General features: G+C 36.9%; 1 protein-coding gene across 1 annotated transcript in view; it reads left to right on the top strand.

The window, feature by feature from the left end:
- LOC132299450 (DNA-directed RNA polymerase III subunit 2) overlaps nucleotides 1-25550 on the top strand; it is an 82967-nt gene extending 57417 nt beyond the window's left edge. The window contains exons 28-38 of the mRNA XM_059796062.1: nucleotides 101-191; nucleotides 3036-3157; nucleotides 3237-3372; nucleotides 3559-3689; nucleotides 9112-9237; nucleotides 9321-9376; nucleotides 12524-12594; nucleotides 13601-13685; nucleotides 13769-13872; nucleotides 23440-23568; nucleotides 24950-25550. Coding sequence (XP_059652045.1) covers nucleotides 101-191; nucleotides 3036-3157; nucleotides 3237-3372; nucleotides 3559-3689; nucleotides 9112-9237; nucleotides 9321-9376; nucleotides 12524-12594; nucleotides 13601-13685; nucleotides 13769-13872; nucleotides 23440-23568; nucleotides 24950-25000 — 1102 coding nt within the window. The 3' untranslated portion in view covers nucleotides 25001-25550. The remainder of the gene's footprint in view (nucleotides 1-100; nucleotides 192-3035; nucleotides 3158-3236; nucleotides 3373-3558; nucleotides 3690-9111; nucleotides 9238-9320; nucleotides 9377-12523; nucleotides 12595-13600; nucleotides 13686-13768; nucleotides 13873-23439; nucleotides 23569-24949) is intronic.
- The last annotated feature ends 1604 nt before the right edge of the window (nucleotides 25551-27154 follow it).

The raw sequence follows: 27154 nt of genomic DNA, 5'->3' as shown, positions 1-27154 counted from the left end.
TGCAATTGTACATCATAATGTCAAATTACTTGTGTTTTTTTCTTTTTCTTTCTTTAAGATATATTTTCTGATGGCAGTCTGTTGTGCTATTTGTGAACAGAATGTCTACCCTAAATCAGAAGTACGAGAATAACACATCAGACAGAATAATAAAACCCAATAGAGATGGACATGATGCGGAAAAGATGCAGGTAATGATTGTTGATGCTTATAATATACACACATTTTGTCACACCCTGAATCTCAAAACCCAATACCCGAGGTTAAGGTGCGGGGTTTAAAGTTTTATGTTGAATTAAAGTTATTCTACTTTTTAAGGGTATATTATTCCTTTTGAGTTTTTATCCAAAAATTTACAATTTGAAATGTCGACCTCCATTTGATTTGAAACTAAAACCAGGCAACTATATACTAATGAGACTTTGTGGATAAAAGTATAATTCAAATCAATTAATGCAATCGGGTGTCTTTAAACCTGTAACAAATTTGCGTATCACGACTTGTTCATGTACTGACCAATACGAACATCCTATGTTCACTAATTTATAGAAAATGCCATAAAGCTTGGACAATGGCATGAAACTCCAAGTTGTAGGTTGTGTACTTGAGCTTCCCCCCAGTAAGCTTCTCACTGAAATATGCAATAGGTCTCCCTCATTGGCTGAGGGCTGCACCAATGCCAACGCCCGAAGCATCACAATCTACCTTAAATACCACCTCAAAATCTGGTAAAGCAAGCACCGGTTCTTCCGTTAGTTTCCTCTTGGGTGCTTGAAAACTCTTCTCCGCCCCTTGGGTCCACTGAAATTTTTTCTTTTCCATCAGTAAGTGGAGCAGCAATGGTGTTGAATTTGCGAATCAAGTGCCTATAAATTGTCTCCAAACAATGTAAACTCCTCATGTCACGCACTATGGTAGGTGTGGGCTACTCAAGAATGACTTTAACCTTGCCATCATCTACCTTAATACGTGCAGGAGAGACCACATAACCCAAAAATACCAATCCTGAAAAACTGCCAAGAAGTGGTTTCAGCACTTTGATCATCACAAGCATGAAAGTGCTAGGTGCATTTGATAAGCCGAATGGCATTACCAACCACTTGTACAACCCATTCTTCATTTTAAACACCGTTTTTCCCTCTTCATCGGCGTAATTCGATTTGATGGTAGCCAATCTTCAAGTCAATCTTTGAGAAGATTGAAGAACCGACAAGCATATCCAGCATGTTATCAAGTTGAGGAATCGGAAATTGGTAGTTGACGTTATTTTGTTGATGGCTCAACTATCCATGAACATATGCTAATAATCGCCTTTCTTTGGAATGAGAAGGGCTGGGACAACACATGGGCTCATGCTCTTGCGAATAAATCCCTTGTTTCGGAATCAATCGTGACTTTTGCATAACCAAAAACTCATCTACATCGATATCATTATCCTCTTATTCCGCCAATTAATCATATTTTGGCTCAACCACCAGGTCTGCATGATCTTCCTCGATCAAAAGTTGTTTTTCTTCTCTACCAAGACATCCTGCAAATTCAGGAATTTCCACCTTAAAGCCACCAATCTCACACCTTTCATCTAGTGGAATTGGTGCTGGTCTGGATGATGCGTTGTTGTGAAAAGGACTGACAAAATCCTCTTCAATATTGTCTTCTCCCTTATGAAACTCAGGAATCTCGAATTTGATATTTGCCGGCCAACGATGCTCGTCGGGTGATCAATTGCGACATGGAATATCGAACGGATTTTCTATGATAGTCTTGGTGTTTGACACATCATCATTCACTCATCGGGTGATCTATCTCGTCTTCTTGTTGCTAGGGTAAGGGCCGGACCCTGCATCATACGAGTTCCTCCTCTTGGTTGTTGTTGTGGAGGCATGATTCAGCAGTCGGAAAGCCGAAACTGAAGTTCTGATACCAAACTGATGCTGCTTTACCAAGAGGAGACGATCAAATAGTCTTCACAACAATTTTGAAACGAAATAAAAGAACGATGCCAAACGAAAAGAATTTGCTTTAAAATTAATGTCTTCAATTAAACCCTAGCAATTACAAGACACCTTAGATTAGCTAACTACCAAATATAAATTAAAATCAAAATAGAAATGTTGCTGAAAATAAAGGAAAATTGCTGAAAATTTAGAAACAAATCAAAACTTCCTATAAATTTCTGGTTCTCCTTGCCCTTCCTCCACTTTTTTTCCCCCTTTCAGGTGTTCCCAATGTTTTAGGAAACTTTTAACTGGGTCCACTACTAAATCATTTCATTTCAATATTGCTGTGAAGACGATTTGATTGTCTCCTCTTGGTAAAGCGGCTTCACCTTTCACCTTTACTTTGACTTCCTACTTCTAAAACCTTAAACCATAAAAAAACTTGCTATCCAAATGTCCACAAGCTAACTATTTTCAGTTCCTGTAACTAACACTGCTAATCCCTAAAGTTGTGGGCCTTGAATAACGTTAGACCATGAAAATGATTATGGACAGCATTATTTGAAGCTCCTGGTGCTATCTTAAATATATTTTTTGTGACATCTTGGAAATCAGAAGTTGATTCCCTATTAGAATAAAGCAGGAGTGGAGCTGCTATTGTTATGGCATTGTACCTCTATGATTTGTGTGATGTTGTGGCTTGAATTTGGTGTCGGATCACATTGCGACCTGCTTTTGACCCGTTTTATTGCTTGTGGACCGTGGACCCTAATTAGTATTCTCTTGTAGCCCGATATATAAGGGAATTTAGGGTTTGGAGTGGGTAGAGAGAGAGAGACTGAAAATCATACAGAAAGAGAGGGTTGAAACATGTAAATCTCTGATTTTACACGTAGTGAAGACTTTCGCCGGATCTCCATTGTGGACATAGGCTTTGCCGAACCACGTATAAATTTGTGTTCTTTGTGTGGTGTGTTTACTTTTCTATCGTGTTTCGTGATTGTTGCTTGGGTTCATTGCGTTTGTTGTAACAATTTGTTTCTGCAAATATACCATTCTATAGTTAACTAGCTGCATATGTTACCATTTTTATAGATATTGGATGATGACGGGATCGCTGCACCTGGAGAAATCATTAGACCTAATGACATCTATGTCAATAGGGAGAGTCCAAAAATTACAAAGGGGCCACCTTTGCCACACGGATTGCCAGATGGGTCAGTATTTGCTTTCTGATGGAAATGTTTAATTGGTGTTCTGTTGATACCAGTTTAACTTACCTTGTGCAACATCCAGTGCATATAAACAAAGTAGACAAATTTACAAGGGTCCTGAAGGAGAGGCAGCTGTTGTTGATAGAGTAGCTCTCTGCTCCGATAAGAATAACAATTTGTGCATTAAATTTATGATTCGCCATACGCGTAGGCCAGAGGTAACTAATTCTAATCTGCTTCAACTTTGGATGTTGAAATTAATGTGAAGGTTTGGGTTCCCTTTTTTAATGGAAAATTCATTTCACTCAGTTTGTCACCTTATTCTATTTTGCTTCAACATGGGATGTGGAAATTAATATGTAGGTTTTGGTTCCCTTTTTTAATGGAAAATTCGATTCACTCAGGTTGGCGACAAATTTAGCAGTAGACATGGGCAGAAAGGTGTTTGTGGCACCATTATTCAACAGGAAGATTTCCCATTTTCGGAACGTGGGGTTTGCCCTGATTTGATTATGAATCCTCACGGTTTTCCAAGGTAACATATTTGTTTTTGTTGTATTCTCCCTCTAAAAATATCATGATTAACATAGTAGAATTTGTGAGCTGATGCTTCAAATGTAAGGGAATTTCTCATTGAAAGCTGCTATTTGGTACCGAATGAAATAAAGCACGTGTCTTAAAAGGAATATATGGAGCACTGAAGTACAATACTGCATAATCTCAATGTTAAAGGTTTCTTGATTTTTAAAACTGACTACACAGTCACACTCACATGCAGTGTTATTAAAAGCGCGCCTAGGCGCGAGGCGCGCACAGGTGCAAGTTTAGTGTCTCTTGTTGCCACAGGCACAGCGACCTTCATTAGGCACGTCCCTGGGCTGCGCCTTGGGCTTTTTGTTAGGCGCTCCTCATATATTTGTCTCTACAGTTTCCCTTTTATGTGCTTTACTGCTTTGTATGAAACAAAAAAGAATAAAATATATAAAGCAACTGAAGAGTCAAAGAAAAGAAAGAGACGTGAGGGAGTGGGAAAGAAAAGAGAAAGAAAGGAAGCAGGTGCAGGTGCAGTTGCAGCGACAAAGACAAAGCCCTAGCCGACAAAACAGAGCACAAAAACAAACAACAGCAGGAATGTTAACCCAAAATGCAGGAAATAAATTAGTCAAAAAAAGAAAAATCAAGAAGAGTGAGAGACAGAGAAGAAGAAGACACAGAAATGGACAGCAAAAAATATATATTTTTTTCCTGAATTGGATTTTTTATAAAATTTTTCAAAAAGTACATTTACAATAGGAGTAAAAAACTCCAATACAAAGGAGGTAATGGACAAACCCACAAACCACCAAATTAACTTATCCTTAGATAATCAAACAACAAACCAATAAATAACCTAAAACAAAGAAGCAACACATAATAACCACTGTGCCCTGCTCCACATGCTACTTCTAAACATGAAACCCAAGAGACAACCCTCAAGTCTCAACCATTCTGAACCATCATGACAAGACAAATATCCTCGGCAAAATTACTGTCAGCACCTGCTAGCAACACTTACACCAGAAACAACCAAGTGCAAGAGCAAATCTGTCATCACAACACAAAACAAACCTCAGCAAACAGTCTGCTGTCAAACTATACAACCACAAACTGAAACAGGAAAAACAATTCTGTCAGCAACCACTGCTTTCAAAACTGCACTCTGTCTTCAAACCCTCATATGTGCTTGTCCACAACTAATCAAAATCCTTGAAAATCAAAATCAGTGCCTGGAAGTTACTAGCCTTTCCTGCAAGGAACAAAACAGACTCAATCAAAAACAAAGGTGACCTCCACTTCAAAAATGAGATTTTAATCTCCAAAAATTATCATAAAATCAGCCAGACTAAGATTTAGATATGCAATTACATCCCAAATAATAGGCTGCACCACCTGATTAGGTTGATCCTGAATCCCACTATGAAACACATTGTTTCTCACAGACCAAATCTTCCAAATTGTCACTGCAAATAGACCGCAAAGAATATTTGATTTGATAGATTTTGTCACAGTATATCGAATGAACCAATCCACCACCTGATTCAAAGATACAAATCCTGGACACTGTAAATGAACCAGCTCAAAAAAATAAAAAATAAAAGAAAAGGAAATCTTTAAGAAGAGGGAGTAAAAAAAACACAGAGAAAAAATTAAAACCACTTAAGCCCCTCAGAACAAGTATTCCGGACGGGGAAAAACACTGTTCACTAGAAAAGGGTAAAAACAGACACAACAAAATAGAGAGAGAAGTAGATGAAGCGAGAGAGAAAGAAGTAGTAGTAGATGAAGAAAAGAAAGAACGAAAGAAAAAACAGAACCCCCAAAGAGAGATTGAAAAAAAAAAAATAAACTGTTCATGAGAAAAGGGAAAAACAGAGAAGAAATAGAAAGAGAAGTAGATGAAGAGAGAGAGACTCAGAGAGAAGAAGAAGTAGATGAAGAAAAAGAAAGAAATAAAAAACAAAGGCCCAGAAAAAGAAAAAAAAAAAAAAGAGAGGAGAAGAAGAAGACGAAGAAGGAAAAAGAAAAAAAAAAAAAACTGAACTTACCTGTTCACCAAACAGAGATTGATGTCGGCTAGGGCTTTGTATTTGTCGCTGCAACTGCACCTGCTTTCTTTCTTTCTCTTTTCTTTCCCGCTCCCTCACGTCTCTTTCTTTCTTTTCTTTGATTCTTCTGTTGCTTTATATATTTTATTCTTTTTTGTTTCATAAGATGACAAAACTTCCTTTTTTGGCTTTGAAAACTAAAAACTTAAGTATATAAAAAGCATACAAAGCAATAAAGCACATAAAAGGGAAACTGTAGAGCCAAATATATGAGGCGCGACTAGGCGCGTGTAATAAATAGCCCCAGGCGCGCGCCTAATGAAGGTCGCTGCGCCTGTGGCAACAAGAGGCACTGAACTTGCGCCTTGGCGCGCTTTTAATAACACTGGTTTAAATATCTTCCATTTGTTGTTTTACTTGGAGGAGCTTTATTGGTTTAATTGTGCTATTTTACTGGTTGCTTTATTGGTTTAGTTGTGATATATTTAGTGTTTTTATTACTAGATGTTCATTGTTTAATTGTGTTCTTTTTGCTGAGAATCACTCAAGCGCGTGCCTCGCGCCTAGGCTCCAAGGGACCTCTAGCGCCTCAGTGTGCCTAGCGCCTTTAATAACACTGGTCGTATGATATGAAAACGGTGCAACATTTATATGTTAACACCTCAAATCTTACAAAAGTAAGACATGGACGCGGTAGGAATGCTGCAATAAAATATATTTCATATAAGTATTATATTATGTATGATTACTACTTTAATAGTTTTTTTTTTTTTCCTAGTTGGTACTGACACGCATTTGCCTCTTCTGAGACTTGAACCCCTGACCTCCCTTTGGGAAGTAAGAGGCTGATACTGCTAGGCCACTGACCGTTGGTACTACTTTAATAGATTAAGTGTAATATGACTGCAATTTGAAATTTGTAACCTTTGAATCAGAAGAAATACAAGAGAAATATGTAAAGGCTTGAATGAGAATTAAGAAAGGGTTATATTCTGACATCTCTACACCCATATGGGCTAACATATCTTAGCTAACACTCTCCCTCAAGTTGGTGTGTGGATATCTGAGACGCCCAACTTGGACAATGCATCTTCAAACACGATATTGCTTACACCCTTCGCTAGAATGTCAGCACGATGCGGAGTGCAAATCTGACCGAAGATGATTTTTTCTCAAATGAAGTGTCAATTAACTAATCAAAGAGTCTTCTTAGATCATAAACAATCAATTTTTCTCAAATCATAAACAACTAACCATGTCTCATTTTTTTTTTTTTTTTTGATAAGTAATAATAAATTAAAAAGGGTGTTCAATAGGGGAACGCGTCCCGTAGACAAAGGAACCGGGGTTTAAGGCCCCAAAGAATCCAAAAAAGAAATTAAATCAACAGAAGAGGAACACGAACTTCTGTTCACATAACAAAAAAGAGAGCGAATAATAAAAAGTTTCAGTGTCACTGTAGACGACTCCTTCCCTTCAAACATTCTACTATTTCGCTCCTTCTAGATACACCACCAAATACAATGTGTTGCAGATCTCCATTAAGCACGAACGCTCCTACTCACACGACAACCTCTCTAAGTATGAATTAGCTCCCTAGTAGAACGTGGCATTACCCAACACATGCCAAATAGGCCAAGAATGAGATTCCAACAATCGTACGCTACAGAGCAATGCAGTAGGAGATGATCAACTGACTTCCCATCCTGCTTACATAAACAGCACCAATTAACAAGAAAATTTCCCCTTTTCCTCAGATTATCGATCGTCAGAATCTTTCCCCAAATAGCAGTCCATACAAAGAATGCCACCCTAGTAGGAACCATGGAGCACCAAATAGTCTTCCAAGGAAAATCATAGGATGCAAAATTAGACAGACATAAAAACAAGGATTGACAAAGTTTCTTACATCAAGGCAACAACACGAATAAGATTTGGGACTTGGTGCTTCACAATGGGCAGCAACTGGTGTTCAAGACGACAATGACACTGAAGGGGAGATAATAAATGACAAACCTTGAGATGAGGCTCAAAATCAAATTAGTGCAAGCCACTGGATTCATGCCCCGTCCCAATCTTTTTCTTTGTCTTGAGATCATGGAAACACAACAATAGGGATTAAAAAACTGAACACTGTAGAGACTAACTAAGCTTACTAAATACTAATATACATCAAGCTAAAGGAAAAATGAGGAACATATAAAACAGATTATAGAGATTAACTAACTAAGCTTCCTAGTAGACTTCTAGCTAAAGGAAAATTGAGGAACATATAAAACAGATATTAGAGACAGGAAAGAACTAAGACAAGTTGTTCCAAACCTGAAATTTTAGAAGAGTAACACTCTGAGAAGGAGCCACAGCTTACAATATGACATAATATGTATATTCTCACAGCTTTGATGGAATAGTTTTACTGTTATGTGGTGATAAGCTTACACTTATCTTTTGTACCTTAGTTAACATATAAAAAGTCTTTTGACATAGCCAGTTGCAGATCCAGAGTGCTGTTGTTAAGATATTATCTATTTGTAGTTGAACGGGCTGAAAGGATTCTTTTGTCCGATCATCCGGCATTCTCAAATGATTTTGTTAAAGAAAGTATATTTCATGTGGCAATTATATTGACTAGAGAGTTCAATTGGGGGAGGGTTATATCACTGGTCTCCATCAGTCAAAACATTGGGGAGGGTTGTTTTGCAGAGAGCAGTAAGAGTTGCTATAATATGGGCCAACTAGTGTGGTTGGGGATCAACAGGTTTCTTTCCATATGGTTCATCAAAAGGTACTATCAAAGTAAAAGAGGCGTTTCTTCAATCTCTGATTGCTTTGAATTGGGGATCAACAATTCTTTTAGATTAGAACTGGTCACCAACAGCCTTTTCTCCGCCACTATTTCTTAGACTTAAAAAAAAAAAAAGGGAAAAAAAAAAAATTTCTAACTGGAATACTACTAATATACTTCTTAATCTTCTTCTTCGTATTATTATTATTATTATTATTATTATTATATTTTTTGTGTGCGTGTGCGCATGCACACACCTGTACTTGATCATCTTGCAACTGGACTCTTTTCCTTGTATCCTTTAGCAACCATGAAATTCTGTTTAAGAATTACAAGAAGGACAAAGACAAATTAGAAGAGCTTAACTATGAGTGCTACAACTCTAACCGGTTACTTGATATTTTATGCATGTATGCATGTATTATTATTATTATTATTTTATTTTGGGAAGGGAAGCTACTCTTTCTGTTGCCCCAGTATAATATTCTCCATGGTGTTCAATTTTGCATATTTGTTTCTAATGTGTTTTCCTTTTCCTTTTTCAATTTTATATTCATCAATGGTTTCTGATCTTCTATTATGATCAGTCGAATGACAGTAGGGAAGATGATAGAGCTTCTTGGGAGTAAAGCTGGAGTGTCTAGTGGCAAGTTTCACTATGGCAGTGCCTTCGGAGAACCTAGTGGTCATGCAGATAGAGTTGAAGCTATAAGGTGCGTTGTTCTCCTATACTGGACACCCATTTATAGATTGTCCCTTTCTCAGTTTCTGAATACCATTTCTAACTTTGTTATAGTGAAACCCTTGTGAAGCATGGCTTTTGCTACAATGGCAAGGACTTCATTTATTCAGGTTTTTCTGCTTCCTCTAAAGAATTATTAGATATCAGATATTTAGAAGAATAGTTATCATTTTGGTTACTCATACCGTCTTTCCCTCCCCCCCCCCCCCCCCCAAAAAAAAAAAAAAAAAAAAAAAAAAAAACCTCCCTCTCTCTCCATGTCCTTTTCGCTCTTCCTTGTTATCTCTATCAATGTAAGACTGCTTTGCATATGCCCCCACCCCCTTTCTCAACAAATGTAATATTTTGATTTCTTTCCTACTTGCTTCAATCTGCTTTGTGTGCGAAATTTAAATAGCTTTCTGGAATTCTTTTAATTTATTCATCTGTTTTTACTTTAAAGAACCCTATTTGCTTTAATTTTGGTACTAAAATAACTAAAGAAACATAGCATGTTTCAGTGAGCTCACCTCATGTTCAATGAAATTACCGCAAGGACCTTAATATAATTTCGAGTAGAGATTATGCAGCAACTAAGAAGTCTCATAATCAATATATTCACAGAGCTGTTGCCTTATTTGCAAGATCAAATACTATGTGAAGATCAGCCCTAGTTTGATATTTAAAAAAAATAGTTTAAATGTTATTGTCAAGATCAGCTTAAACTATTTCTTGAACCACTCAATCTCTTTTCGGGTGCTCTGGGGTCTGCCTTCCCATGGAAGGTTGCATGGCATTCAAAGGCTCCCCTCAAGATGGCCTTTTTTGCTTGGACAGCAGTGTTGGGTCAGATTTTGACTTTGGACAACCTGAGAAAGAGGAGACAGGTCACTGTTAATTGGTGCTGCATGCACAAGAGAGATGAAGAGAAGGTTGATTTTTGAATGAATTGTGCATGCTTACTTTTGAGTGAGCTCCCAAGACCGAGACTATTGGTGGGTGGCTCCCCTATGTGTTTGGTGGCGCTTGTGGACGGAGTGGAATAGAAGATCTTTTGATGGAGAGGAATCTTCTATTGGCACACTGAAGTTCTCTATCATTTGCTCTCTTTTTTGTTGGGTATTTGGGAGATATTGTATATCATTAAGAGAGAGGATTTTTTGGGCTTTTTTGGTTCTTAGGACCCTATTTGGTCCTTGTGTAGCTTTCTTGGGATGCGTTTCCCTTCTGAATGCCTTCTAATACAATCTTACTTATCAAAAAAAAATATATCTTTTCTTTCTTTCTTTCTTTTCTTTTCTTTTCTTTTCTTTTTTTTTCAATACATTATTGACCAGATGATGATAAAGAAAATTAAATAATTAGCAAATAAATAAGTAAATAAAATATAAGTTCACCATCCTGCCTTGTCATGTACTAATGAAAATTTAAACAAAGCTTTATTTTATATGCAAATTTGGATGCTCACGATCTGTGATGAACTTGATATTTCATAGTCATGGCCTATTAATGAATGATTAAAATACATCATTGTATTTGGATTTCATGACTTTTTTTTTTTCTTTTTTTTTTTTGTCTTACATGCTAAAATTGGTAGCGTCTTAAGTTTTGTGTTTTAGTCATTATTCTTTTGGAGCATTGTGCATCAGTTATATTTGTATTTTCAATTGATAATTATTTTCAAGCTTAATTGGGGACATCACACATGACCTAAATTAAATTTCAATACATTTTATCCAACATACAATGGAAATATGGGGTTTTATCTAGTGCCACGCTACATTATCCATGTCGCTTAGTAATGAATATATAACATGGAGATTACATAATAAAAGTAGACTCCTAAATTTAGGGAGTACAAATATCCTTGTGTTGACCCGCCCATATTGCGTAGATATTGTCCACTTTTGCACTCTGTGTTCACGGATTTCAATTGCGTTTACACAATTAGGGTTGTCCACACATATAAGTCTCATCTGCCACGGCTGGCCAACACCGTGTAAATATTGTCCGCTTTGGACACTCTTCATGCTCACAGTTTTCAAAACTCTTCTACACAGGTAGGGGTCTCCACACAAATAAGTCTCAACTACTTCTCCTCCCCAGGTAATGTGGGACGTCACAATCCATGCATGTGTATTTACCCCAAAAACTAGCGGTTTGAGTTTTTCCATCAACAAAAAATAAAAGTAAAGGCTATATGCAGTGCCATCCTAAACTAATTGAGAATAGACACACATATAATATTATTGAAGATTTAATGGAGGAATCAGTGAAGGAAAATCTTTCAGTAATTGATGTTGTTTCCTATTATTGAAGATTTGGTATTACTAGAGGAGTCAATGGCGAAAAATCCTCCTTGTTTCATTTCTCTCTACTTCTATATCATTATTTACAACATGGTATCCGAGCCTAATTTCTCTTCCTAGGTTCGGACCCCTATTTTGGGGTATTCCCTTAGCATCTGAAATGTTGCTAAGGGCTTCTCGGTGCTCTTTTTGACTTGTTTGGGCTGCTGGTTTGTTCGGCAGTAATGTTCTTGACCTTTGCCATGTCTCCGGTAGTTTTTATCAACTTGTTTGGGCCGCTGATGTGTTCGGTAGCATTGTCTTCGTCTTTGCCGTGTCTCCGACAGTTTTTGTTGACTTGTTTGGGCTGCCAGTGTGTTTGGTAGCATTGTCCTCGTCTTTGCCATGTCTCCGGAAGTTTTTTTTTTTACTTGTTTGGGTTGTCGGTGTGTTCGGTAGCATTGTTCTTCGTCGTCTCTCTTCTCTCTTCATCATTCACACTTCTTGTTACTCGTCATCTCAATGGCAAGTTGGGCATTCATGCTCCAACTCAAGGGGGAGTATTGACGATTTAATGGAGGAATAAGTGGAGGAAAAGCTTTCAATAATTGATATTGTTTCCTATTATTGAAGATTTGTTGTTACTAAAGGGATCAATGGAGAAAAATCCTCCTTGTTTCCAATTTTATAATTCTTTCCATTCTCATAATTTCTTCTCCTATACAAATGATTCTTCTCCTATACAAAGGAGCCTCCACCATTGTATTGTATATGAATTAAGAAAGTTTTATAAAAGTGATGTAGCCCTTTGGGCTCTTTGTGCCGTGGATGTAGGCCCTAGTGGATGAACCACATAATATATGTGTGTTCTACTTGTTTTATTTATCTCTTCGCTTCTGTTTTATGTTTTACAACAAATATCTATGTATTTCCATCTGTAACTTGGTATGTTTTCATTATAGCATCTTAAAGCTCTCAAGTCTTCTCTAGGTATTACAGGTTTGCCTCTCCAAGCATACATATTCATGGGGCCAATTTATTACCAAAAGTTGAAGCACATGGTGAGACTCAAATCTTAGTGTTCTTGCCTCTTAATGCACCACATTAGTTTATGATAGTTGTGTTCAGATTTCTGCTGCTACCACTATATTTCCTTTTTTGAACAAAAAAAATTTAAATTATATATCTACATTTAGTTGAAAGTTTTCTTCTTTAATGCATGCATATTTGCTAAATGCAGGCTTGAAAAAACTGTTCGAAGCAACAGGATAGACTGGGTACACATTTAACCCAATTTTCCATGAACCTACTGCCTTAAAGGACCTAGACCTATGCTTAAACTTGTCAACCAAAGCTTTTATCACTGCACTAAAGAATCGCCTTTGCATACAAAGAGACATTCATTATTTGTGCACAGAGTTTTCATAATTTCATTGTGCATGCATTAGTTGTGAATTGGATAGGTATGATTTATTTATAAGCCTTCCATAAATCATCAATAACATAAGCTATTGCTGTTTCATTCTGAAGACTAACTGATATCCATGTTTCAATTTAGCACTGTCATACTTTTTTTCCTTCCATTCACGCTTTATTTAACAGTAAGAATATATATTTAAATTGTAGAAACGTCTATGGTATGTTGAACGCTTGTCCAACAGTGATAGAGATTTGTTGGTATCCATTTAAAAGTGGTTGAGCTTCTTAGTTTATTGTTTCTCCCACAATTGTTAATAATTTTTCTCATAGTGTTAATGTTAATGTCATATGCTATGGTCAGGGATCTTATTCTAATAATAAATACATGACACTTCATTTTCTATAAAACATAAATGACAATCATTACAAAACTTGGATTGACATTTATTTGTTTGTTAGCCATCACACTAGGTCATCGTTGCCATCATCTAGTCTTGGTCCCATGATGGCAGCCCAAATCTTACACAATCGCCCTATTACACAAGCGTGCCACATCAGTGTAACATAAACATTTTATGGATGATTTTTTTCATTAAATTAATATTTTACCTTCTTATTATTTATTCCTGTAATTTTAATGATAAATAGGTCCTAGATAAAATGCATGCTCGAGGTAGCGGTCCTCGTGTCATGATTACTAGGCAACCTACTGAAGGGAGAAGTCGGAATGGAGGTTTAAATTCTTTCATCCTCAAAATGTTGTTATTTTACTTCCATTCAAAGATAATGTTGATGAAAAAATTTGACATTTTTCAGGATTGCGGGTTGGAGAAATGGAACGCGATTGTTTGATTGCTTATGGCACTAGTATGTTGATTTTTGAACGCTTAATGATTTCTAGTGATCCTTTTGAGGTTCAGGTACGTCCGACATGTGTGCAATTTACAATTCTCTTTTCTTGAATTTATATATCACTTATATGTCTTTGCATAATTAAAGTTGTGCTAGAATAGATGAAAATCAACATTAAAATATGTTGATTAATATTGTTTGCATGGTGTTATAGAGGGATATTGTAATTGTGTCTGAAATTTTTATTGTTAATTAGGTTTCTATCCTAGGGTTTTATGTTACTCCCTCCGTCGCAATTTAATTGTCCATCTTTCTTTTTTGGGTTGTCCCAAAATACTTGTCCCAGTTGAAAAGTCCAAGTAAAATAAATTCATCTTTCCGTAAATTCCTTTCCAAGTGTTCAAATATTTCCAACGTGATACTCCCTTAAAAGGTGACAATGCATTAACTACATGAAAGGATAACTTGGTAATTTTAAAAGGTGACAAAGCATTAACTACATTCCCCCTTAAAAAGTTGTACTCCCCAAAAGTGACTACCTAATATGGGACGGAGGGAGTATTTAGGAAAGTTCTTGTTAGGGTATACTTAAACTCCAATGAATTGTAATCCTTGTCCCACAAGGAATTGATTAGTGTTGACTTTAAAAGATAATCAAATCAAAGAGTAAAGTATAAGAAGAAGAAGAAGAAAAAGAGAAGAAAGAGGATGAGAGAAAAAGAGAAAGAGATGGGGAAAGAGAGAAAGAATGAAAGAATACTTTCATCCTTCCACCACATTATATTTATAATAATAAGGTTCAAAAATTACACATAAGCCCCAACATTATATAAGTAATAATAAATAAACCCTTGACAACATTCCCCCTCAAGCTAGTGCAAAGATATCTTTCATGCCCAACTTGACTAACATATTTTGCAAGCAAGTCTTGCTCACACTCTTAGTTAAAACATCAGCAACCTGATCATGTGTGCTGACGTATGGAGTACAAATCAGCCCAAGATGAAGCTTTTCCTTGATGAAGTGCCAATTGACTTCAATGTGCTTTGTCCTGTCACATTGAACTAGATTATGTGCATCCTTGTTGTCATAATACAACTTCATTGACTCGCGAATAGGATAACCCAACATCGTTCGTAGTCATAACAACTCACAAACTCCATGTGCCATGGATATGAACTCAGCCTCTACACTAGATCTAGACCCTGCCCAATCAGCATCATTATAGGCTTCAACACGCAAGTGGCCATGAAAGCCAAACAATATCCCCTTACCAGGTATACCCTTGAGGTAGCAAAGAATATGATAAGTTGCCTCAAGGTGAGGTGTACGTGGAGCATGCATAAACTGGCTAATCATATTTGTTGCCCAAGTATTGACTCGGGAGGGAGGGAGGGGGGGGGTGATTAGGGTCTATGACAAACAATGACCAATTTTCGGTTTTAATTGTTTTGCAAAATCTAATAAACAGCTTATAACAATTATGCAATAATCAGGAAATAAACAAAAGCAATTAATAGCACAATTGTAAAAAAAAAAGAAAAAGGAAGAGAAATGCAAACACTTGACACAACGATTTAGCGAGGTTCGGTAACTCCTACTCCTCGGCTCAAGATCCCTCTTGAGACTTTCCCAATCCCACTATGGCACCTTCTTACGGGTGGAGAGCAAATTGGTACAAGAAGCACAACACTTCTAATTCTTCTTGCTAAGAGAACAATCCTCTCTTAGACTTCTGCTGGATCACACCGATCCTTATAATTGATTGTAGCTAGAAATTTGTTGCACAAGAATATATCTCTCAAAGATTGATATGCAAATCAAAGCTCACAACTAGAGTATAAATGAATACAAATGAAGCTCAATACCCTACGAATGATATGTATGAGAGGATGAAGAAGATGAAGAACAAAAGCTCTTTGATTCTCAAGAAGGTTTCTCTATTTCTCTCCAATGCATACCCACAATGTCCAAATAATGTGTATTTATAACCCCTTTGAAAAATTTAGCCGTTAAGGGGCAATATGGTAAGTTCCCATGTAGTTTCTACCCGTTGGGATACTTTCAGTAGGTCATCTAATCGATTACATTAGTAGTCTAATCAAGTACATTAGATCTAGATCTCATCTGATCTATTACATGTATGATGTAGTCGGTTACATTAGATCTGAAACTGCATCTGATCGAGTACATGTTTCATCTGATCGATTACTTGGACTCATCTGATCGATTAGATCAGGAAGTAGTCAATTACATGGTGAAATACGGTCCAAGAGTGTGCTCACTGTTTTGAGCATCTGATCGAGTACTTGGTAATCGGTTAGATGACAGAATGAAAAAATGGTTTTTATCTGTTTTGGCCATCTGATCGATTACTTCAGCAAATACTTATTTTCATTGAAAACATTCAAGTAAATGTCCATTTACTTTAAGTTTACAATGTAAATAAGGAAGTACCCCCACTTGGATTCAATAAAAAAAATATAAGAAAATTAAAATCCAACTAAATCAAAATGTAAAAAATCAGTTTTAGTACAAATTGGGGTTCCCGACAGTTTTTGTAAAACTTGATCCTCCATGTAGGCCTATGTAGAATTGATGAAAAAATCACATAAAATCAGTTTAGGCTATTTGAAGTGTAAGGAGTAATTATCGGAAAAAATTATTTTGAAAATATCTTTATTTCAAAAAATCATATTTTCCATACTTGGCCAAAAAACCAAAAGACAGTTTTTCATGACAAATGCCCGGATCGTAAAGTCATTTACCAAGTTATGGTAACAAAGGCTTTGTAGATGAAAAAGTAAGTTCAATGCCTCAGACTCTACTTTCTAGAGACGAAAATAAAACATATGATTAATGTACATGGTCCTATCATTTCTAGCTCAAGTGATGAGTTCTTTCCAAGCTTATGCGAGCTTGAACTCACTCATTCTTTAGCAATGATTTCATGTGTCAAATATATATGCGATGAAGTGCATAGTCTATTGCTAGTGGATATAGGAACATGTGAATGATGATATGATATGCATGGTCCTACAGAGATGATGAGTTTCAAATGGATTCATAAATACTTTGACATTGAATCCTAAACACTCACCATATTATCTACCCCTTTCTTCATGCTTTGTCCATGATTGTTTAGGCTTTGAGGTATTCTTGCTTTCTTCACTTCTTTGAGTTGGTTGATTGTTCATTGTAGTCCAAGCTATCTTTGGATGGACTTGCATTTGGTTTCTTGCAACTTCAGGTCTCTTTGCATTCATTTCTTTCCATTGATGTGGCCTTCATTGCTTCATTGAGGTCATTCTTGTAATATGACTTATCTATAACACTCAATGTAAACATTAGTCCATACACACCATTAATGTTTTGTGATCATCAAAAACACTAGATTGTCCTTGGTTAAAGGCTTTGTGCCAACAATATTCACAGCGTAGGCAATATCTGGGTGCGTGAGAGATAGATAAATCAGTCTCCCAACCAATCGTTGAAATCTCCCCACATCGTCTAATGGGTCTCCATTTACATCGTTAAGCCTATGGTTTTGCTCAATGGGAATGTCAGTAGATCTAGCTCCAGGCTTGCCTATTTCAGCCAAAAAATCTAACACATACTTCCGTTGAGAAATGAACACCCCTATCTTCGATTTGCATACCTCGATGCCCAGAAAGTATTTGAATGATCCGAGCTCTTTAACCTCGAACTATGTCCCCAAGAATGACTTCATTCAATGAATCTCATCTAATCATTTCCAGTGATAACAATATCATCAACATATACAATAAGGGTATGATCTGCCTGACTCTTATGTGTACCCTACTCTTTTCACAGCAGTGTTGAACCTCTCAAACCAAGCGCGTGGCGACTGTTTTAACCCATACAAGGCTTTATTTAGCTTGCACACTATATTCTGACCATTGGCAAGCTTAAACCCTGGTGGCATAGTCATATACACCTCTTCCTCCAAGTCACCATGAGGGAAAGCATTTTTTACATTCATCTGATGTAAAGGCCAATTCAAATTAGTTGCCAAAGAGAGGACACATATAGAGTTTATCTTGGCAATTGGAGCAAATGTTTCCAAATAATCAATCCCATAGGTCTGAGTAAAGCCCTTTGCAACTAACTGGGCTTTATATCTCTCAATTGTTCTGTCTGCATGATACTTTATTGTGTAGACCCATTTGCAGCCTACTGGTTACTTACCCTTAGGTAATGGAACAATATCCCAAGTACCATTCTTCTCAAGGGCCTTCATCTCTTCAAGCATGGCTTCCTTCCATGGAGTTTGATTGATAGCATCTGAAACACTAGAAGGAACAGATACAAAGGAGATACACGAAGTGAAAGCACAATATGTTAGAGATAAGGCATCATAGGATACAAACTAAGATATGGGATGTTTTGTACAACTACGAACACCCTTATGATATGCAATACGAACATCAAGATCAATATGAATACTATTGGGAAAAGAATCAGGAGTATCAATGTCAACTGAGGAATTACCTGGATCGAGGGAGACTTCTTGGTCCTAAGGTGAGTCAATGGCTTGTTTTGCCCTCCTAGTGTAGACAATTGGCTGCAAATCAGTAGGTAGGAGGACCAGACATAGGCACCTCAGTAAGAAGCTCCCCCTGAATGGGAAAAGGAAAAGGAAAAGGGTATTCCCTCTTAATGGATGACAAATTCTCTACTTGTATAGTAGTCTCCCCCTGTAGAGAATCCCGAACAGTGGAAAAAAAGGAATAGACTCAAAAGAATGTAAAATCCATGGAGACAAAGCGACGACGAGTGGTAAGGTTATAACACCGTTACCCTTTCTGAGTGGCGGAGTATCCAACAAAGACACATCGGATTGCCTTAGGGTCTATTTTGTCCTTGCAATGATGAATGTGAACATAACAAACACAACCAAACACTTTCAGAGGGACAGTGAACAAGGCAGTGTGATGGTGTAAGACATAGAAGGGGGATTGATAGCCAAGAACCTTAAAAAGCATGCGATTGATAAGGTATGTAGTTGTTAAGGTTGCATCAGCCCAATAACTTTTAGGCACTCCCATCCCAATTAGAAGAGAACGGGTCACCTCCGTAATATGACAGTGTTTTCTTTCAGCTACACTATTCTTGTGTCGTGTATCGACACAAGTGGTTTGATGGACAATCCCGTTATCAGCAAAAAAGGAGGCACGACCACTATACATAAACTCTCCTCTGTTTTCAGGTCGAAGGATTTTGAGGGGACAACCAAACTGAGTGCATATCATCCTATGAAAGGTTTTTTAAAATGGAATGAACTTCGTATTTGGTTTTCATAAGATGAAGCCCAGTATTTCGACTAAAGTCATCAACAAACACAACAAAGTAACGAAAACCAAGTAATGAAGTAGTAGATTCAGGACCCCACACATCATAATGAACAAGCTGCAAAGGAGCTGTACTTTTATTAATACTAGTAGGATAATAAACACGACATTGTTTGGCAAAATGCATGTTTCACAATTTAACTCAAAAGATTCAACAGAGGCAAACTGGGGAAGCATAAGCTTCAAAACAGGAAGAGGTAAATGACCTAGTCTATTATGCCATCGCATTAACAGATCTTTATTGGCATTACTATTCCTAACACTAGATTGATTTGCAACATAATAAGAAGTTGGCCTCGCGTTCAGCAAATACAAGCCATTGTCCTCACATCCACTTCCAATCGTCTTCCCCGTATCCAATTCCTGAAACACACTGTGAGATAGAAAAAATGTTACACTACAATTCAAGCCTTTTCTAATGTGACCAACAGAAAAGAGATTATTTGTAAACTTTGGGACATGAAGAACAGAGGTTAAGGTAAGATTAGGAGAGGCAGAAACAGTGCCCTTCCCCGCAATGGATGTAAAGGTGCCATCAACCACTCTAACCTTATCTTTACCAGAACATAAGTTGTACGAAGAAAAATTAGATGTCATACTAGTCATGTGATCAGTGGCTCCTGAATCAATGATCCAGGGTGGCCCACCAGATAATGTGGAAACCTGATGTGCCAAATGAGAGGTACGTGTTTGAGCGAAGTTATAGGTGGAAATGGAGGCATTTTGAGCTAGTAGATGTTAAAGAGCATCAAGTTCATCCTCGGACAAAGAACTTGGTGGCCCTGAGGAGACATGACCAGTAGTCTCACGCTCTGCAGTATGTGCCGTAGATACCCTAAATGGACCAGGCCTTGGCCTAGCATTCGCATGTGCATGAGCTGGAGGCGTAGGGCGACTGTGTAGATTCTAGCATGTTTCTTTAGTGTGGCATGTACGCCTACAGTGATCACACCTCAACTTGCTCGTCATCCTGCTTCCCTTTTTTTGGAGGATTGGGCTTGTTCCATTATTGTGTGGCAAGAGCAGACCTCTTAGACAATGGTACGTCTAACTCAGGGTTAGCGTATATAGGTGCAAACATAGCCTTCATTCTACTCTCCTCAGCCTGGATATACGAAAACACATCTCTAACAGAAGTAGGGGTTGGATACCTGCCTAACACTTGTACCCTGGCATGCTCGTATCTCGGATGTAGACCACCTAAGAACTCATAGTTCGATTCATTTCTACTATAGCACAAAATGCTTTAACATCAACTGCACACGTGTATGTAGTCTTGGTAATGTGATCTAAGTCTTCCCATTTACCATGTAGAGTGTGGTAATATGTAGCAAGAGTTTTATCTTCCTACTTGAATCTTGATATCTATTGTTGGAGTTCATACAGTTTTGCAAAATTACCAACCGAGGAATACGTCTCTTCTACAGCCTGCCATAGCTCTTTAGTTGTTTTCATAAACAGAAACCCTTTGTTGATCTGTGGCTACATTGACTGCAACAACCACGTCATAACTAGTGCATTATTTGTACTTCACTCTTTGAATTCAGGATCACTCTTGGAGGGATACGTGACAGTCCCTTCGATATGGTCGATCATCCTTCGACCAGTGATATGCATACGAGCAAATTGAGCCCACTCCATATAGTTCGTCTCATCCAGCCTGACAGTTGTAATACGAAGGCTTGGATGGTGATCACCACTACCTCCCAATACTGGAGTCAAACTTGGGGAAGACCCAGCTTCTTTTAAAGTCACATCTGAGCCAGACATTTTATCAAACAGTTTCTAGGTATTAATCCTCGAAAACAAAAACAACGTCAATTACGTAGAGAACCACCTCTGTAACACACAAACTTCAACTAGAAAGATTACCGTCTTCTGAGATGCATAAAAAAGCGACCACACAAACCCTAGAAAGCAACAAAGTATACCATACTAGTATCGTGAACAACGAAGAAAAAACCGTTGTTGCAGAACCTCGCGAACACAAAAAAAAAAAAACACCAATCGAGACTGCAACACATAAAAAACAGGTCCAATTTTTTTTTTTTGCAAACACTACTTCCTTGCAAACAAATCCCATATTGAAATCTCTTCAAAACCCTTCACACCCACTAGGGTTTACACAAACTTGCCCTAGGGTTTACACCTAGAGCTTTACAAACCTTGCTCTGTTACCATGTTAATTTTAAGAGATAATCAAATCAGAGAGTAAAATATAAGAAGAAAAAGAGAAGAAAAAGGATGAGAGAAAAAGAGAGAGAGATAGGGAAAGAGAGAGAGAATGAAAGAATACTTTCATCCTTCCACCACATTATATTTATAATAAGTTTCAGAAATTACACATAAGGCCCAACATTATATAAGTAATAACAAATAAGCCCCTGACAACAATTAGAGCTCTATAAATAGATACCTAGGATAATAGTCGAGACTTGTGAGAGTGAGAGAGACATTATCTCGTGAAGGATAGTTAGGTGAGAGTTACAACTCCTCCACCTCTCACTACCTGTGGAGATGTGGTTTACGGTTGGTACTGGAGAGAGCTATCATCTTTCGACAATGCAATGATTGTAAAGGACAGAGACAAGTCCGTAGAAGTTGTCTCCGAAGAGAGAATCACGACAAAAGAACTAGACTTGGACATTGGTGAATCTTCCAATAGGTAAAAAGGTGATTGGGTGCGAGGGGGTGTTCAGTTGCAATGTCATAGCTAGAGTGCAATTCACTTAGCTAATAACCAAACGTGTTATGCAAGGACAAAGCACATAGACGTGGAATACCACAAATGGAGTTGACAACCTCAGGAAAGATTCAGTTGCAATGTCATAACTAGAGTGCAATTCACTTAGCTAAGAACCAAATTTGTCATGCAAGGACAAAGTGCATAGACATGCAATACCACAAATGGAGTTCACAACCTCAGGAGAGATACAGTTTATGAAGGTTTACACTGAGGAAAATGTATCTGACATGTTGACTAATCCTGTTTCCGCAGAAAAGTTCAATTATTATTTGGATTTTCACACATTGAAGAAGAATGGCACCTACCGTCAAAGGGGGTGCATTCAGGTGTCATGAGAGATAACCACCTTGGTGGGAGAGACTTCCAGAATTTCAAGGTGCTTGAAGAGTTTGAGTCAATGTGCAGATTTGCTGTGATGTGTTTCATACTCCTTGTTGGCTTGGGTTTCTAGTTTTTGAGTTGTTCTTGGTTTAAGGAAAGTCTTGTTAGGTTAAGCTCCTAGTAATTGTATTCCTTGTTCAACAAGGATATCTATTCCTTGGCCATCAAGAATAGGGTTAGGAGCTCCATAAGCAGTCCATGCTATGAGTCAGAGTCAAGACAGTTTCTGATATAACTTCTTGTGCTGGCGGAAACATATACACATGTGGAGATCCAATCACAAATAATAATGCAATTAGACAGGACACAAGATTTAACATGGTTTGGCACTATGCCTACGTCCACAGATGAGAGAAAATGAAAATTGAGTAACAAAAATTAAATCGTGTTTACAAGAGCACTCAATTTTCAAACCTTGCTCTCAACCCTCCCACTCAGACTCTCAACTATCAAAACTGTCCCTTATTGGAAATTCACTCTTGCAGTAATTGTAGTATTGGATTTTCTTAGTCACGCTATTAATATTGCCCAATATGTTGGTAGAACATCAGTAGAGTCTTGCTTGATATATATATATATATATATATATATATATATATATATATATATATATTGTGTGTGAGTGTGTGTGTGTGTGTGTCTTTTTACCATGGCAAGAAACACACACACACCTACTTGTCCCTACCGGGACTTGAATCCTCAACCTTCTACTTTTGAAGATGAGGAAGTACCACTAGCCTACAGCCTTTGGTCTTGCTGCAAATTATAGCCCTTGTTTTTAGCACTTCGTCTTAGCTTCTGCATAGTGAGATGTTGAACAGCCATCTCAAAGCATATACATCTGTTACTTATCCATTCGGTAATCAGCCTAGTGTTTTCTACTCACTGTAATGATTTCCTTTTATCGATAATATTATGCAGTTTCAATTTCAAAGGGGTGTGTATTTATGCAGATTGAGTATCCAATTGGTATTATAACATCGTTGTCGTCCAGCTTGTTTCCAACATGCACCAGTTTGGCACTCTTTCTTTTTTAAGCATAAGTAGAGTCATAATCTTCTAAAACTATTATCTGCATCAATTTCAATTAACATTTTCAATTATGTAATTAGTCTAAATTTTTTTAATTGTCACAGGTTTGCAGAAAGTGTGGTTTGTTAGGATATTACAACTATAAGCTGAAAACTGGCATTTGTTCGACATGTAAGAATGGGGAAAATATTTCTACCATGAAACTGCCCTATGCATGCAAGCTCTTATTCCAGGTAAACTTGACAGTTCAATGCTGATGATTTTGCATATTTAATCTGAAAATAAGCTCTTATTCCAGGTAAACTTGACCGGTCAATGCTGATGATTATGCATATTTAGTCTTCGATTTTCAGACATTCTCACATGTTCTTTGCTTTTTTGTAGCATTAAAGTAGTCATACATGGTTTTTGTAGATTTTGTACATTCTGAACTCTTAAGCATGAATAGGTGTGACCAAATAGCCCAAGGCCGGCCCAAGCTCGCTATGTGGGATAACCTGGGTCAACCAGTGCTCCCCATTGAACGGCCCTAGGCCTGGTGTCCCAGCCTGCGAGGCCCAACAGGCTGGCAGCCCATGAGTCCGGCACAATGTTTAACATTTTTTTACTGTTTTTTTTTAATAAAAACTTTAGATAATAATGCTTCCATTGGGACTTGAACTCACCTCCTCTCCTTTGGGTAGGTTGTGAGTACTCAAATCACAATCGGTTGAATATTCAGGATAAGCCTTTTAGTTTATATTATATGTTGAATATATCATGCTAATATATGAATTAGTTTATTAAGTCAACCATGCATAGAGAAACTCAAAGACCCATCCACGTTCCAAAACTTTCTTTAGTGCAGGACTTCCCAAAAATATTGAATTTTGAGTTTTTTTTTTTTTTTTTTTTCCTGTCCAAAATTATTGGATTTTGAGTATAGCCTTTAAGTCTTTTTACGGTTCAGCATTTTGCATATTTTGGTTCTTTGTTATTTGTTATCGTTTGTTTGTTCAATCCGGATATCTACTAAATTCTACTTACTCTAATGATTATTGTATATGCATCCTTATCCTCGCCAAATTATTTGAGAAAATTGAAATTTTCTATTTCTGGCTTGACAATGCAAGAACTAGTGTTGACCCGGTAGTCTTGCTTCCTGTTTCCTTGTTATTTTTGAGCCCTGTTTGTTGAAACCAGGATCTAGGGCCTGGTGGTTCAGCTTTGAGTTTTTGTTTTCTGAGAACTGAAAATCAGAAAAATGAACAAAAATCTGTTTTGTTAACAATTTCTGAAAACTTAGTTTAAAAAATGTTTGTTTTTTGTTTTCCGAGTTCTTGAGAACTGTATTTAGAAAACTGACCCAAACACTAATTTTTGAATGAATTGTGCTTGCTTGCTTTTGAGTTTTTGTTTTCTACTTTTCGAATTTGATGGATATGTAAAACAAAAAAAATGATAAAAACTATGTTTGTGGTAGTGTTGGAGGTGTATTCCTTCTCTAATGTTGTCTTGTGTTTGCCTTTGATTTTATTAATTATGTTTTTTTTTTCTTTTTCTTTTTTCAAAGGAAATTTTGGTAAAATTGGGCCAAAGGCCTTTTCTTTAACATGGCTATGTTCATGCTCTTAGGAACTACAATCAATGAACATTGTTCCTCGCTTACAATTAGCCGAGGCTTGATCTTTGGGGTTTGCCTGCTCGTACAAACTGAAGCAAATGGATGATAGGCAAGCTGCTGCGTGTCCTTCGAAAGTGCATTGGACAGGACTTCTGTGTGGAAATATGATCAGGAATAATTGATTTTTCAGCATATAAGGGCATTTTATTGGACTGAGGAGAAAACTATCAGACTGGCCTATCCTTGCAAAATCAGAAGATTGGTTCAGCATGAATGCCATTTTTGATGGATTTGATTCTTTACATTGAATTTGCAACATATTGCAAAACATAGACACGTTAAGGCTTTTCTATGCGTTGCAACTGAGTTGGTTCAAATGAATGTATAACTTGGTATCCATTTGTTGGAACTGTAAATAAACAAGATTTTGGTTTCAAATTATACAATTGAAAGAAAAACAGTATGGAGTCGAATCATTTTTTCTCTTCCTAAAATTTTAGTGCTATATTACTCTTCAAAGAATATTCTTGGTCACTTAGATGGCTCATAGGAGAGTATGTTAAGAATGTAAATTTTTGGAATTTAAATTAAAGAAATTCTGATTCTGTTGTTTGGGAGAACATCTTAGCTCCGAGGGAGTAACGTTTTTGTTTAAGAGAGAACTCTTGGATGGAGTTTGGACACCGGAGGACTAGGGCCCTCAAAACATCCTCTTTCCTTCAAACGGTTGTCAATACCAAAATAATCATTTTCTTGTAGAAGTGTGGTTAAATGCTATGGACAAGACGGTTCGCGTGCAAAAATAGATGTGATTAATTTTATAAAATTAATATATATTCATTGATTGGGCATACCAATGATGTGATATAAAATTAATATATATTCATTGGTTAGGCATAGCAATGATGTGATATACATGCGCACTGAATATATATTCCAAAGCATAAGTTCACACTCACACGGTCTTATTTTTGTATTCTTTCATTGTTTTTTATAGATTTAAAATTATAATTGACAGACTAGAACCAAGAGTCATAGCTAGACCTGTTTAAGCAGTATACACAAAAATTAATAATAATAATAATAATAGTAATAATAATTTCTTTTTTTCAGAAGTGATATTTGGCTACAGAAGTTTTTTCAGGGGCAAAAGGATCTTCTCACAGATGTATCTTATTATTTTTACACTTGCTTGCAGCATTGCCGTTTACAGCTCAAAAATTCAATGTGTGTAATAAAAATTATATATATTAAACTAAGTAAAGTAGGGTTGCAATTCGGGCGGGTCTAATTCGAAATAACCCCAGCCCAATCTGAAATTTTGTGGGCTTGGGCAATGTTTTTTTAATTTCAGTTTGGGCCTGGGCTATATATTTTGAGCCCGAATTCAATTCGGGCTGGGTTTGAGTTGATATGGATGAAGCCCGAAGTGCAACCCAAACCCGAAAATATTTTATATATTATAATTATACTTAAGTCACAATTTAGTAGCCAAGTTGTTAGTGTTCTTGGGATTTAAACTTAAAGTTTTCAGGTCATAGGTGTAACATTAATTGATTTATTTTTTACACACAAATTCTTCTGGGCTTAGTGCGGGCTCGGGCTTGACTTGGGCACCTTGGCTCGGGATTAAGGCTAGGTTTGGGCTGAAGATTTTCTATATAGACCTAACCCGAGATGAGTGCCAAGCCCGTCTAATCCGTCTGAGTTGCGGTCCTAGTAAAAAGTAAATAAGAGACAATGGTTTAGGACTTTTTGTCATTATTTTTTAAAAGAAAAGAGTGAGTGGAGATTTCCTCTCCATCATTAGAAGCCCACTCTTTTATGAGTGTTACATTTTCAAAGTAAATATATTCATGATTATTTGTACTGTGTGCAAAATTAAGTTGTATTGCATTTTCGATATAAAATAATTATTCATATTAATACCACTAACATTAAAATACAAACCTGATTGAGAAAATGGTTCACCAAATATTAATAATCCGTAATCATCTAATAATTTCTGAATTTATCTCTCGTTTTGTGGTCATGTTAGTTTTCAGCTGAAAGTCTTCGTTTAGGACTCCTAAATCACGTTTTATTACATTATAAGACGCTGATTGATTATGTAAGTTGTCTTAATGTTCTGGGAAGCGCAAGTACTGTTGTCAATGTTATAAGAGGGAAAATTGTTACATGTTAGAATATGCAATTTATCAGTTAGAAGAGAATAA

This window comes from Cornus florida, unplaced genomic scaffold, assembly GCF_030987335.1.
Source record: "Cornus florida cultivar Cherokee Brave unplaced genomic scaffold, ASM3098733v1 CherokeeBrave_3.0.0_Hap2_Chr03, whole genome shotgun sequence".
NCBI lineage: Eukaryota > Viridiplantae > Streptophyta > Magnoliopsida > Cornales > Cornaceae > Cornus > Cornus florida.
The sequence above is the reverse complement of the archived record's forward strand: the minus strand, read 5'-3'. Positions and strand labels throughout refer to the sequence as shown.